The 15,756-nt window shown below is 44.6% G+C and overlaps 1 protein-coding gene across 1 annotated transcript; it reads right to left on the bottom strand.

Annotated features, from left to right (window-relative positions):
• Positions 1-847: 847 nt before the first annotated feature.
• LOC124674877 (60S ribosomal protein L36a) lies at positions 848-2,826 on the bottom strand. The gene is made up of 4 exons (XM_047210931.1): positions 2,708-2,826; positions 1,462-1,641; positions 1,212-1,286; positions 848-1,124 (listed from the first exon to the last, which is right to left on the bottom strand). Exons 1-4 carry the CDS (start codon positions 2,708-2,710, stop codon positions 1,065-1,067), a joined length of 318 nt encoding a protein of 105 aa, XP_047066887.1. The 5' UTR covers positions 2,711-2,826; the 3' UTR covers positions 848-1,064.
• Between the last annotated feature and the right edge of the window lie 12,930 nt (positions 2,827-15,756).

Genomic DNA, 15,756 nt, shown 5'->3' on the forward strand with positions numbered 1-15,756 from the left:
ACATGATGTAAAATGGTGGACGCACACGAGAGTTTGCAGTTATCCGCTATAAAGAAAACCACAATTGGTTTATTTTTCCACAGTCCCAAACAATCAGCGATTCACTTCGTTTTTATAACTTGTTATTTATTGATAATTGTTGTTCTAATCGATGCCGATAGATCATCCAACCATACATTCATAAGCTACAACATTTAAATCCCCATGACTATAGTTAAACTGGACTTTCGAAAATCCCATGGACAAATGGTAGCAGTCATCGAAAATTGCAGCTGCGATGCCGTGGGACTAAGCACCACCGCCTCCACAAGATCAGAGTTAACGATCACTCAATTGCATCCTAGCTATTGAGCTAGCAACAATCCTTGCTTCAATGCATGTGCTTTGGCCGAGAAAACATTCTGGACAAAATCCACCTTTGAATTACTTGCCGCAAACGAAGCTGCCGAACCCCTAGTTCATTTCGTGTTCCTTTTTTTCTTTTTGAGTACGCTATAGGCATAGCCTGGTTTTATAGAAGACAGCAAAGTTTGTTTCATGTTCATGTTCATCCATCTGCCCAAATATTTCCAGGCAACTAAGATCAATGCAAAATTCTAGTTTTAGACATTTAAGACAAGAAGGTGCTCAACAAAAAAGTATTTGAGCAGAAATTCTAGTTCATGATGCCAAAACAGACAACATGAAATGGTTAGCTTGCCTTGAATCCAAGGGACAATAGCTTCTTGCTTTTAGGCCAGATAGAAAGACAACAGTGGATGCAAACTGCAAAGGGTCTAAAACGACTTGATAAGATAAGCATTAGAAGCTGCTGCTCAACCACCAGGAACGCTAAGAGAACGCTCGATTAACAGAAACCATGTATTGCACTTCAACTCAGAACTTCTGGCGTGAAATATAACTCAGTAGACTATGTATGGAAAAGATCATACCGAACAGTTGATACACATGCAGAGCACAAGGTATTCCAGCAGATGCATCTCACTAGCACAATAAAAGAAAAACATCCTTAATGGTAACTTCTGGCAGAAACTTGAATGTAGGACAACATGGCTACCATCAGCTTAGAAGAGAGAAGTTCCCTTTCCCTTCTTGTCTCCACCGATCTCAAAGTGCTTGCACCTCTGAAGATAGGTTGCAAAGAGAAAATCAGATACGATTCTAAGTGGTAGAATACTCTAGTGCGGAAAACAAAGGAGAGATATAAGGACCTTGATTGCACGCTGAGAGTAGTGCTTGCAGCTCTGGCACTGAAGTTTTAGCACAATCTTCTTTGTTGTCTTGGCCTGAAAGAAACCAAAGTATCAAACAACCAGAAGGAAAAAAAAATTAAGTAGGTATCATTCGCAAATCGCAACAACCAGAGGCAAAGAAGCATCAAAGGAACAATACTTAAAGTTCACGAAGCAGCTAACGATTATCATTCAAATCCTGTTGGACTTGGGGGAATCAGCAACAAACCTTCTTGTGGAAAACAGGCTTTGTCTGCCCACCATATCCTGACTGTTTGCGATCATAACGACGCTTTCCCTGAGCAGAAAGGCTATCCTTCCCCTTCTTGTATTGGGTAACCTTGTGAAGTGTGTGCTTCTTGCACTCCTTGTTCTTGCAGTAGGTCTTCCTGGTTTTTGGAACGTTCACCTACAAATCAAATAGCATACTTAATCCCAAAAGAACTCAAATGGCTTAATTTGTAACAATGAAAAATTCTTATTGGTCACTTTTGTTTACTACACAGAAATGAGTGGACGAGAAACACATCCTTTGGGGAAACCTGAAGGGTAACATCCTATATGACATGCACTTTGCATAGAAATAAACTGTATTTACTTTTAAGATATTTATATTCATAGAAAGAAAAGTCAGGATAGTAGCACCAATCCCATCACAAGTTAGTTAAATAATCAGCTAAGGTGTTCTGTACAAGTTAGCAAGAAGCTTAAATCCAATATTTGTTCATATTGCAGGAACCATGCATATATCCAAGGCTAAAATAATCAAGTGCTAGACAAATTAGCTCAAGTAGGAGAACATCACGTTAAAAACCATGTGAACAAGGATGCAAAATTTACTTATTATTAACTCGGTATAGAAAAAGTTCAATCGACATACAAGAATCATAATTGTCTAACAAATCACAAGCATCGTTTCCTAAATTATAACTTGCTGAAAATCCATTTTTCATTCAAATTAATTTTATGTCTGATTCTAGTTGTATCCACAACCATTATTTGCCTTTCTATGGCTCCCTCCCTCCCTCTCTCTCATCCCCACGGTACATTTATCCAACTGTCATTATGCACTTCTAATCATTTCGATACACAAAGTCTACTGCGAAACTAGGGGTTTTGCTCAACCAAAAAAGCTACGAGATATCTAAACAAGCTAACAACATATACATGGCAGTGCTCAAATTTGCATACTGTAATATGCACACAGCAAAATTACTGAGCAGTAAACGTAAACATCATCCAAAATCAAACAGAATCTCCACAAAAGAATCACAGCCCGACCCCTAGCGCACCACAATGAAGAAACGCTTTCTCGCCGAACTAACGCGCCGTCTCGAATCAAACACAAAAACTAGATCTAGAACGCACGAGACACAATTTCCAAGCGCATCCGTGATCCAAGTACGAGCAGTACGAATGGAAAAGCACAACAGGGTCATAAGGGAGAGGGCAAGGACAGGTGAGGTGTTGCTGACCATGGCTACCGAGGTGTTGCTTCCTCCGGCCTTGGTGTGTTCTTGGCGGAGGCGCGAGCTCTGTGCGGAAAACCCTAACTGCGCTCGTGAATGAGATCTCTGTTTTTCTGTTTTCGTTTTCTAAGAATGTGAATGTGAATGAGATCCCGGTGGCAAGGCTAGGCCTACAAGGCTTTGGTGACATGGGCCTAGAAGATTGGGTCGGCACTTCTGGCCCGTTTTGAGCAATGTATTTCCATCTTGTTTTCACTCCGGTCTTCTTCTTCGGGGAGTTTCTGGTTAATTAATTTATCTTTTTTTTTTTTTTTTTTTTTTGAACCTTGAACAGTAGGAAAGGCTCCTACTGTTTTAATATATTAGCAAAGGGGTCAAAGGACCCAGAAGTTACATCTGTTACACAGGGGAGTTCAGAGGGAAATACAGGGGAGTACAGGAGGGGTGTATAACTAGAGAGTATCTATCAGGTTGCTAATAAAGTTAATTAATTTATCGGTCGATTTCTTTTGAGAAACACAGACACACAGTACAAGGCTTATATACACGTGCATACACTTAATCTAGGAATGCACACACGTACATCCTACCTCTATGAGCATTTTTGGAAGACTGAGCCGGCGGTTTGGATCTTAAAATTGACGAAGTCACCATATGCGTCTCGTCGTCGACATGAACGTCGCCTCCCACTGAATAAATATTCTCCCTTTACGAGACTCACAGATGTCAAACCTAAAATTTAGGAATATGTCAGGAAATGCAACCAAGTTCTCTAACATTTGTCTAATTTTCACCCGTTGGACCAACCGCCAATATCTGAAACCATGAAATGCTTTACTTAGTAAGGAAGAAAATTAATGCAGAATGTATATCAATAAATTATAAGATACTTTCATGTGCCCATCCATGTTCTAGCAGGTAGAAAATTGTTTCATTAGATTGCTAGTAAGTTAGATTTACATGATCTAGAGATAATTTATTGTCAGTTAGGTTGCATTATGCTCTTAGGGATCAGTCGGAGGTTTGAAGCATATACATCAGTGTATAAATCAAAAAATAGAAACATTGAATTTCTATGAATATCACATGCAAGGAGTAGTGCCTCGGCATACAATGGGAGTTCCAACACATGCATCGCTGAGGACTTCATGGACAAATTCCCTATGAAAGCAAAAAACTATAGTTGTTAGTGGGACATACCAAAGCTGACCATATATGACAACATATTGGCGACACGGAAAACCAGCTCCCTACTCGTTAAAATCAGAATAAAAAGGTATTGCAATTTTGCATGTAGTTCAGAAGTTTGCTTTCTGCTCGCGGGTACACTTATTTCAATCGTACAAGCTGTCGCTAAGCAGAACCATCAGGAGGTAAAATGGGGATACACATGTAGACAAAAAACTGAATCTAACACCAATTTACCTGTGCTGGTAGATTCAAAATGAGCTATTATCTGCACGTACCAACCCTCCATCTATATATAGTACTCATTGTAAGACGCAGGCAAATGAGTAAGCAAATTCATGGTCTAAATGGAAACGACATATGCAAAAATATTGTTGCTGCCGCTAGATACAGATCCGAACAAAAGACTAACACATCATGGACCTTACCTCCAAATTCTTCTAACCCAAATCAAAACCAAAACAGACAACTCCAGGGAAAATCCTAAGGTCTACTCCACATTTGGACAGACAATAATATAAGAACATAAGCAGAGATATGAGCTCCATCCGAAGATGGAGTTGCGATCTTGTGGAGGGGGTTACCAGATGGAGACGGGACTCAAGGATGACCTAGAATAATTGCTCGCAGCACTCTGGCCGGCCGCCGCCATTGCTTCTCCGTGTATCTCCCCTTCTCCCCTTGCGCGCTGGTGAAGGTTGTCGGTGCCTCAATCTAGGGAAGCGTGTTGTGGATGCCGACGGGACCCCCAAGCTGGATGACGCGCGAGGGAGTTCAAGGCAGGAGAGGGAGGGCCGCCCGTCACTGACGCTAGATCTCGTCGCCCATATATAGCCTCCCACTCCCAGCCACTAATGTTCAAACTCAATCTTGGATAACTTCGCTCACACCGGCACGGCGATGGTAAAAGTGTATCTTAGTATCTAGGCCCAACGTTTCTAAAAAACGTATCTAGGCTAGACAAAACTACAAGCATTGCCACTGCGGTCCGATTACTGACGATGGTCCGATTATCTAATGTGTGTCAGAGAGAAAGAGAGGTCCAGGTGTTGTAATGTTAGGGTGGAGTCTAATGCAATTCAGCTCCTGCTATATCCATTTCATGTTTCACACCACAAGAAAGAAGGTTTCAAAGTTCACCCATATTTCAAAATGTTATAGGACAAATTATTGAAATGAGTACAATATAGGAAATTTAAGTATCAGATAGCCCTTGAATTTAGTTACTTAGTTCCCAAAAACAATTGGCAAGGAATGGTCATGCATATTTGAATCAACACCAATCGTAGTTTGCTAATAAGTTGAAAATTTATGACATCAAAGAATACCTGACTTATCACAACACCAAATCTATTTTTTAGTCCATCGTTTTCTCTAGACCCTTCTCCGGTATTGCTGGGAACTGCAGCAATCTTAAATTATCCTTGTGGGAGCAGTATCAAATATTACAACAGTGCAATCCATTGTTTGTAACATGCAACCAGAGGAAAAAAGTTAGATTCAGATAGTTGCTGGAAATTGAGAAGTGTGAAGAATAAGGAACTACCAGATCTAACCAAGAAAAGATTATAAACACAATTATACATGATTTCGAGAAATTTAGGAAAATTGGTGCGTGGAATTTAGAATCTAGGCATCATACCTTTGGTGTGTAACAAATCAGAAGAAACAACATATTAGAGCATCATCATCTAGGTCAGAAACAACAATTGATTGTGTTGGCCATAGAGTATCATGTAGAAACATATGTAAAAAGATAGATTGGGTTACTTTCCTGTGTGATATGGCAAGTAGTGACGCCCAGGAACTTGAACGGGTGTTGAGGAGGTCAACCGCTGTAACACAAGTCCATCGTAGTTCAGATCCTCCACTCGACAGATACGTCGATGACGTCAGCTACCCACTCCGATTCAAACTGTCGTTAGCTAATCTCCTCCTCTACTGCATCAACAAAGAGAATGATTAGTTTTTATTTTTTGATAATAGGCGCTTTATTACTTATAGAAAAGCAATTATACCTGACATTTTCATAGCTAAGATGCACACAGCCGCTCAAAACGTTTCAAAAGTCTGGAGTGCTTAAAAAGGCAATTACATATCAGACATGAGCAATTGTAAAACATTTAAGGTGAAGGCGGAGGTCCAATCCGTAGATTATGTCTCCACCTTCTGCAGTGCAGACCACGAACGGAGAGTAGCGATACATCTGTAGATAACCTACAAGAGAGAATAATTCTTGCCATTAAAAACTTTGTCATTTCTACACAGCCATAGCGACCATATAATGGCAAGCGCCTCCACCCTAATAAACGTTCTAAATCTGTGATCAATACCAAGAAGCCAATTACCAAAGATATCGGCCACACTAGTCGCGGGATACAGATCAGAAGCTACTTGGATGCATGACCATATAGACCTGGCAAAGCGACATTCGAAGAACAAGTGTTTAATTATCTCGTTGTGATGACAAAAAACACACTGCGTACTCCCATGCCAATTGTGTTTCGCAAGATTATCTTTGACTATGATTACTCCTCGAGACAAATACCAGCCATTTTTTTTAATTTTGAACGGTATTTTCATCTTCTAAATCTTCTTGTTTTTATTAACTGGTATTTCCGGTTGGATAATGACATTGTACAAAGCACTTACAGAGAATTTTCTATTGGAATGTAAGTTCCAACGTAATTCATCCCGTCCTTCAGACAACTTAATGGATTCCAAGTGTAACAGTAAGGCATTCCATGCGAGAAGTCTCGGACCGATTAAATCTCGTCTAAACGTCACTGTCGGGGGTGAGGTTGCCATTACTAATGCAATGGTATCACTTTTGCGACGAACAATGCTATATAACGCTGGATATTTTTCAGAGAGAGGCATATTACCTAGCCATGTATCTTTCCAGAACCGTATCTGCGATCCATGCTTAATATTGAAAGTACCATATCTAAAGAAGAATTTCTTCGTTACCATTAGGCCAGCCCAAAACACGAGTCTCCGGATTTCCAAAGGATCTGGGATAACACTTTGGTGCCTATGTACTTTCTTCTAACCATGGTATGCCATACGCCATCTCCGGTTAGTAGCTTATAAAGCCACTTACCTAATAAGGCTGAGTTCTTGACTTCAAGATCGTGAACTCCTAGCCCACCCATATCTTTAGGTCGGCATACGACAAACGACTTGACCAGTCGATATTTTTTTTTACAATCCCCTTGCCAAAAGAATCTCGATCTATAAGAATCGAGCTTGTGTAATACACCTTTTGGTAGGATGAAGAATGATATCATATACAACACGATATTTGTGAGAACTGCATTAATGAGAACCAATCTTCCTACAAAGAAGCATTTTACCTATCCAGCTACTAAGTCTCTTCTGAAGTCTTTCCTCGACTAGTTTCCACTCAGCCATCATTAATCTCCGATAATGAATCGGGATACCCAGATAGTTGATAGGAAACTAGCCTTGGCCACAGCGAAACAGTTCCGAATATTCAGCGACTGAATCCTGAGTGTCGCCAAAATAAAACAATTCGCTTTTACAGAAGTTTATTTTGTGTCCCGATAAATACTCAAAAGCTGCCAAAATTAGCTTTAAATTTCGAGCTTTATCAAGATCATGTTCCATAAATAAAATTGTATCATCAGCGTATTGAAAAATTGATAAATCCCCATCTACTAGATGTGGGATCACTTCTTCGATTTGACCATCAGATTTAGCTCGTTCCATCAAGATAGCGAGCATATCCGCCACAATCTCTACTATATAAAAAGGAAGAACTGGTTCTGTTTCCTTCGGTCCCATGTTTCGTCAAACATATTTTCAATAAGACTTTTTTGCCCTCCCCCAAAGGCCAAATCTCTGCTGCCCAAATCTCGTCTGCAACGCACGCACCAAGCTGGGCCAGGCCCATCGAAATCCTTCGTCACAAACTCACAATCCTTCTTTGCATCCTCTCTCTGCCTGGCGATCCCTCGCAGTCGAACGCTAGCCGCCATCCTCCTCGCCCCCACCCCGCACACGATCTCCTTCATCCTCCACTGGCGGGAAGATGCGGCGTTTGTAGCTTCAAAATCCCACGATCCCCTTCCTCCGTGCATGGTCTCCGCTCGCAATCCCCCAGGTCGCGGGCTACGCAAGGGTCTTATGTGGCCGGCGGCCGTCGCATTATTTCCCAGCTGTGGCTCCTCATCTAGACAGCGGACCTCGACCCCGCCGTCTGGTTCACCATGTGGGTGCTTGACGACCGGCAGCTTCGCTGTCTGCTTCTAATCTGGGAGCGTGGGGCATGCCATCGGTCATCGGCGGCATCCCGCAGCAGGGCGACAAGGATGCAGGCGGAGACCATGCGTGTGCTCCCGGTGGCGGCGGCACATGGGCGCGTGCTCCCGGCTGTTCCTCGGAGCGATGCAACCAGCGGTTCATAAGGGACGCGGCAGCACTGTGGTCGGTCATCGGCGCTTGACAATGACTATAGAGGCAACTGCGCGTCAATTGGATTGGGCGATTGGCTTGCCCATTCCGTCGCAGCAACAAGCAGTGATGCTGCCGACGTGGGCTTGGCAAGTGCCAACTTGGCTATCTTCAGGCTAAGGGTCACTCGACAGTGGAGACCCTTTGCTACATGTTCAGTTAACTCGTTGGAGATGTCTGAGTGATTTTTCTCTTCCTTCTGTAGGAAGCTCACAAGGGTGCCTTGAAGAGGAAAGAAAAAGTTGTATGTGCTAAGAAAGTCTGATATTACATCTCTTGCAATACTTGGAAATTTTGACAAAATCGTTACTACTTGGGTTTTCCTGATGCTGGTAGTAGTCATTACTACTTGGGTTTTTCTGATGCTTATTATGGGTATTTCTAATTGTTATGCTACTGAAAATAATGTCAACCACTGTTTAGTTACCTAGATGCCCAATTTAGTCATTTCTGGACATCATAATTATCGGTCCAGGATCCCATGGCTGCCTTTCACCGCGGGCATGTGCTCCGCCCCGACGCCCTGTGCGTCACACCTCCACCGTGGAGACCGTTCATTCATAAGCCTCCAAGGACTGAGCGGGGATTTATTTCTAGAAAGCAGCGACGTTGCGGGTGGAAACGAAGAAGGCGGAGTTGGGTGTTATTCCTTGTGTGTATCGCTTATGAGCTGCGGGATGGTAGGCATGGCTACTTCCAGTTGAGGTGCACAAAAACTTCATTTTATTGAAAACTCAATATGTAGGGGAAACGTACGGTGATAGATCCAGTGATTATTTTTTGGCAATCAAATGGAGAATTCCTCCAGTGGTTGTGGCTGCAATTTGTGTGAATTTGTTTCAGATCTATCAAATTCAATTTGGAACCCAGGGTAGGTACATGGGTGGGCATTCAGAAGTACTATTGAGTAGTAATATACTTGGTGAGTTTACATTATTCTTAACCGAATTATTTTTATACCCTACTAGCATTCATTGTAATGTTTTGCCACTTTTTATGTCTTCCTAAATTTTTCTGGTTGGCCTCATGTGTACTCATGGTTCAATAGATCTTCCAGGTATTTTTCACAATCTTGGCCTAGATTTTTCAGAATTGGTGGCTGTTGGTTGTGATAGTTAAGCTTATACAATTCACTATATATCTTCTCCCTATGAACTAATATGGGTCTTGAAATTCAGACCAATTAAGACTGCACAATATATGTTTTGATGTGGCTGGTTCATGTCTTAAAAGTCTGAAACGCCTACTAAACTCCGAAAGTTCACACTCAAATCTGCCATGTTCTAGATTTGTAGGTTGGCACAGTAGATTTATATAATAGAAAAAAAATAAAGTTTATATAAGTGAAGGCAAGGACTACCAATTTGTATAAAAAATTTACCAAGAAGTTAGAAGAACTGAAACAATTCGTTGCAACCATATTTGTTGCTTGGATCAAGCTAAATATATGTGGATGCCCACTGAGACTATTTCTTTTAGCTCATTGAGTTTCCATATTTTGCTTTATCTAATGCTTGTAGCCTTTTTATGCCTTCAGAACTCATCACTATCAACAATAAATTGTTTTCACCCTAACAATGAGACATGATTACACATCAGAGATTGCTGAATAAGATTTTTCCTCTACCAACATAGTGGTTCCTTTTATCTGAATTAGGATGCTAGTTGTAGAAGATAGTGATATGAATGTGTCGAAAGACTGAGCGCCACGACAAAGAGGTTGTGGTCTAGCCAAAGCGAATGTGGAGCTGACCAAGTCTGTTGGCGGAATAGGCATATGTGGCATCTTCCTGTATTATTATGAATCTATTTTGGCTGGCATAATTTATGGTCATTCTTTTGAATAAAATGAAAATGATATTCGTAAGTAGAGTTATTGTAAGCAGTTATCTTTTTATTTCTCACTCTTGTCTATTTATCCCTGAGCATGAAAATACTGTCATTCATACCCAGTTTGCTCATGCTGCATCCGCCAGCTTACACCAAAACCCAATAAGATTGGGATTGAATTAATTTATGCTATTTTGGTTTGGTGATTTGGGAAGTTTCACTAATTCTTTTGCCTACCAAACTTGTGCTTTAAGATATTGCCTCCATACAGGGTGTTCCCTATTGGTTGGATGCTAGCATTTTGAAATTTTCTAGCATGCAAGAAGATGTGTTACCGTTAAGAGCATAGTCTTCTTGGCTTCTTCTGGTATAAACTTATGTCAGGAAGTAATGAAAAGTAAATATGAGTATAATATAAATACTCCATCTGTCAGCTATATATAATAAATCCATCACTTATAGTAACTAAACTGAAACAGGTATGCTGAGCTACAATTTCAGCACTACACGTGTTTAGTCCTCATTAATTCATATTCATTGTCAGCTTTCGATTGTAGCCGCACGAAGTTAGTTGAGTCTAGCAGCAAGGATGTATCTCACTTGTGCATTCGTAATATGTCACCGATTTTGACAAAGATAGCCTGTAGCTAATTCTTCCCCATAGTTCATAAATGATATCCTGGCTGCTGGTTATCGGAACCTAATTATTTCTCATGGTTCAGACAAAGATATACTGACTGGTGGCGATGGGAAGTAGAAGTGGTACATAGGTTCGGTCAAATCATCTTGCTGACCAATAAAAACTGTTTCACCTGACCATCCTTGGAGTACTCGATGAGAAAATGCAAGATATGTTTGTACACCAACGTTTATTCTCGCCATGTACACTGAACAAGCAATATGCATCATAAGGCACACCTGACAGCTGACAAATCAGAAAACACCGATGCTGATAAAGAAGTTCAGAAAATGCAAATAATGAGGGCAGCTGAATGGAAGGTGGCCTGACTATAGGGATGTGAAGTAGTATGCTGATTATAGGGGGCATGATACGAGAAACCCAGTTTTGGGTCCTTGGTATTGCAGCTTGTTTGTGCCACTGTGTTCTTGTTATAATGAGGTATGCGGAATCTTCTTTGAAAGATTAACATGTGTTATTTTGGGTCCTTGTGGCATGCTGTTCGATCCATGTGCATTCTCTCCAGCTACTACAAGAGCAACGGATGGCAATTAATAAATTTACATGGATGGTTGCCAACCTATAGCTCCAGTGTATCGAAGAGGTTCTCCTAAATTGATCAGTGGGAAGGAAATTTAAGATAAAGCTTTCGTATTCATCCTAAGTTTGTCCATGCGCATTATACTACAGCTGCAACCTTCTTATAGTGTGGAAACTTTAAAATGAATGGATCTTACATATATTTATTTTCTTTGATTGCATCTTTGCTAAAAATCATTTTGCAATTGTTTTGAGAGCATGAACTATCTCCGATGAGGACTTCTACATCGGTGGCTCCCCTACCCGCAGTCTTCATTTCGATTCCGCGAATAATTGTGATTGTATCTCTGGCGCTGCCTCACTAGCGGGCTTCTCGGGGGAGGGTGGGACTGGAAAGTGGCGGTATATCTACTACCAGGTTAAGGCGATTTGAAATTGAACAGTCGGCTAGAGGTTTTGTAGGGACCTTCAAGAATTTTAGTTTTTTCTTGCAAAACTGTGACCTTCTCATTTTCATTTGATCAATGTTCTGACTCGATATTGCCTGCAGCATGGATCCCTGGGACCTTAGAGCATCTCCACTCGTCTCCCCGAGAAGCTCCCCACGACCACTTTTTTTCATCCGGACGGCGAAAAACGGCCCAGTCACGCCCCCGGTTTCTCGTTTTGGTCCGGATTTGAGTCTATTTTCATCCGGACTCCCCATGCCATCCTCGGTTTCCCGGGGGTCTTCCGGGGACTCCGGATGGACGAAAACAAATCGCACTCCCCAATCTTCTCTGTCCCACTCTTTCTCTCTCCCCCTTCCACCAACCGCACCACCACTTCCTAGCCATCTCCGCCGCCCACCGCCTCCTCTTCATCACTGGACGCCGTTCTCCGCGCTGCCGCGGCGCGCTCGAGGCGGGCATGGACAGCTCTTCCATGTCGGAGCAAGTTCTCGGGCTTGAGGTCGCGGTGGCAGAAGTCGACCGCGGAGACGAGCTGGCGGAGGCGGCCGGCGCGGGTGATCCGGGCGAAGAGCTCTCCGCCGCGGACGAGCTCAAGGGTGACGCCGTGCGCAGATCCCGCCGCGGCCCGTGCGTAGGTCCCGCGTCACGTGCATCCGGGCGAAGAGCTCGCCACCGCGGACGAGCTCGAGGGCGACGCCGTGCGCAGACCCCGCCGCGGCCAGTGCGCAGGTCCCGCGCCGCGCGCATCCGGGCGAAGAGCTCGCCACCGCGGACGAGCTCGAGGGCGACGCCGTGCGCAGATCCCGCCGCGGCCCGTGCGCAGGTCCCGCGCCGCGTGCATCCGGGTGAAGAGATCGCCGCCGCGGACGAGATCGATCGAAGCAAGGGCCCCGCGTAGGCTATACTTGCCGGTGAGGTCAGTGCGCGCGAGGCCGGCAGGATGCAGAGCTGGCGCGGCGAGCCATGGCGGCGGCTAAGCTCGACGCCATCGCGCGCTCCCTCGCCACGGATGAGCTCCCCGGCCTTCGTCTCCCCCGTCTATTGTCAGCCGCGGCGGAGGCCGTCCCGGAGCGCGTAGAGGCGCAAGAGGTCGAGGCCGGGCACGCCGACGAAGGTCAAGGCCGGGCCTGGCGAGTCCATGCGCGTGGCATCGAGGGGAGCTTGGAGGAGGGCGACGCGTGGCGGCGAATAGGAGGCTTGGGAGAGGCATGGATGGAAAACCCTACTCCCCAATGCAAAAAAACATCCGGATTAGGTTCATCAGGATAGAAATTTGGCCCCGGGGAGCTCCAACGAGTGGGGATGCTCTTAGGGTTGTCGTCTTTACTCAATCTTCGGTGCCAAGGAGCCATGCTAGAGTACAAGAGTGCCTCCTACCCAACCAACCAATACGTGAAATTGTAGAGTCAGGGATTGGCCAGCAAGATTGGGGTAGGATCCTGTGTTGGTGGCACGGAGATGAGGTGCGGATAGAAGGGGCGATACGATAATTCTGTGTTTTCCGCACCCACATTTTGTGAGACAATAATACATCCAAAAGGATAGGTTTTGAGTTGACAGTTATGACTTACCGTGGAAGAGTAATATGAAGACCTAGAACTAGGAACGATGCACAATTGTTGTCTTGTTATTATGTTCAGTATTATCGTGTTGTACTACATTATAATATTCCTAATTTATTTTAAATTTTCATAGTGAGTTGTGAATTATATATATGCGTGTTATCACCAGAATTTGACTGGGTCAGAGGTGGGCCGCGACTAAAGATGGGCTTGAAGAATATACCTGGAAGGAATACATTGAATCGGCCTTGTATACAAAGTTTGGGCTAGTTTGCCCGTGTATCTGTAAATATAGTAGGATACGTGTCGGTTAGGTAGAATTTGGCTCGTGCACGGTTGGGATTACTCCCACGTTAGAAAGTCTACGGACTATAAATATGTATCTAGGGTTTCTGAAATAAACAACAATCACGTTCACCACAAACCAATGTAGGCGCATCGCCAACTCCCTTGTTTCGAGGGTTTCTTCCGGGTAAGCATCATGCTGCCTAGATCGCATCTTGCGATCTAGGCAGTACACGTTTATTCGTTGTTCATGCGTTGCTCGTGCTGAAGCCTTGTTGATGGAGAGCAAAGTAGTTATCATAGATGTGTTAGGGTTAGCATTGTTTCATCGTATCATATGCTTTCGTCCGTGCAACCCTTAGACGTCTAGCCGCCCTTACACCTATCTTAGGTGTAAGGGCGGCACCTCGCTTGATCATTATTTAGTAGATCCGATCCGTTATGATTGCTCCTTGTTCTTCAAGGATTAGTTTAATATCTGCATAGTTAGGCCTTACAAACGGGTTGAAGGATCCAGTGGCACGTAGGGTGTAGTTTGCTAGCCCTAGACAAGATGTTCCGGGGATCAACTTCATGTTGGTTTTTAGGCCTTGTCTAGGGTCGGTTCATGACCACCGTGCGTGGCCGCCAGGCTCAATCACGCGTAGGATGTTCCGATTATGTGGTGAAAACCCTAAATCGTCGTAGGTCGTTTTAGCTTTATTTTGATCAAGCAGGACCACCATGTGATCGTACACCTCGTACGAATCATGGGTGAATCGGCTCCTTGAGCCGATTCACAAGACAACCTGAGAGCCGATCGAGGCTCGTATTTAATGTTTACGTGTATGCCATGCAGGAAACTAAGCGAGGCAAATCCATCACCTTCCTGACCAGGTATAGGTCAGGTGGCACGCCCTTGCACCAGCATCGGACGTGCGTGCCGAGTCTTTGCGGGCCATCGCTCGAGGGACCAGGGCCAGCCGCAATCCTGGGAGCCTCCCGGCTCTCTCGTGTTGCCCGTCGCTGCTCGCCGGTGGGTTTCGACCGCAACACATTCGGCACGCCCGGTGGGACAGTCTTCGACATCAACCGCATCGCCATCTACATCTGAGATGGCGGAAGGCACTCCGATCACGTACGAAGATCCGAGCGAGGAGCTCAAGAAGAAGTATGACGAGGTCAAAGCGATCCTCGAAGCCGACCTCATCGGCTCTTTCCGGAGAACTCGCTCACACGGCATCGGGTGGAAAGGGTTCTCACCCGAAGGCACGCTCGATGGAGTGGACCTGTCCGCCCCGTCGGAAGAACGCACCGGGTCTCGCGTCGGGAGATTAATTTCATGGTAGCTCATTCGCTGCACCGCCATTCCGAGAGCCTGGTGAACACTTTGGAGCGTGTCGCTCTGCGGGTGATCCAGGAAATCATGAGGCATCAGTACTCTCCGTCAGGACCAGCTCTAGGGACTCACCAGGGAGAGATGCCACTCCAGTCCCGACCACCGCTGCCATTTGCGTTGGCAGCACCAGAAGTGCCGAGTTCACCGGCATACGTCGTCTACAAGATCGGTGGTGACCCTAGTGATTACCAGTTCTTGTATGAGGCGCCTAAGGAGATCCCTCAAGGATACACGTGCACATACGTGCCAGACTGCGATAGCTCGGGCACTCACGAACCGGACCGCAACAGCGGGGACTTCGGAACAGCAGGAGGAAGTTCGGGAACAGATCTTGAGAAGCAGACGTGGCTAGCTAAGTATGCCACTCCGACGAACCTCCAGAGCTCAACTCCTGCAGTTGGCTCAGAGCTTGAAAAGCAAGCGTGGCTGGCTAAGTATGCCACTCCGGCGAATCTTCAGAGTTCGATTCCTGCAGCCAGCACCGCGGATCAGATCAGTACAATCTTGAGAGACCAGTTCGGCATGGTGCCGAAAAAGGAGGGCAATCGGCTATTCCAAGCCGTACCCCAACGAGTACGAGTTGATCCCGCTACCACCCAAGTATCGGCTCCCTGAATTCTCCAAGTTTAGTGGATCAGATGGTTCCAGCTCAATCGAGCATGTGA

The sequence above is a fragment of the Lolium rigidum genome, chromosome 7 (genome assembly GCF_022539505.1).
Source record: "Lolium rigidum isolate FL_2022 chromosome 7, APGP_CSIRO_Lrig_0.1, whole genome shotgun sequence".
Classification (NCBI taxonomy): domain Eukaryota; kingdom Viridiplantae; phylum Streptophyta; class Magnoliopsida; order Poales; family Poaceae; genus Lolium; species Lolium rigidum.

Excerpts from the sequence above, each read along its gene's own strand:
- LOC124674877 (XM_047210931.1), bottom strand. Across the intron at positions 1,287-1,461 it reads AGCCTGTTTTCCACAAGAAG|GCCAAGACAACAAAGAAGAT; the intron begins GTTTGTTGCTGA and ends GGTTTCTTTCAG. Across the intron at positions 1,125-1,211 it reads ACTCTCAGCGTGCAATCAAG|AGGTGCAAGCACTTTGAGAT; the intron begins GTCCTTATATCT and ends ACCTATCTTCAG.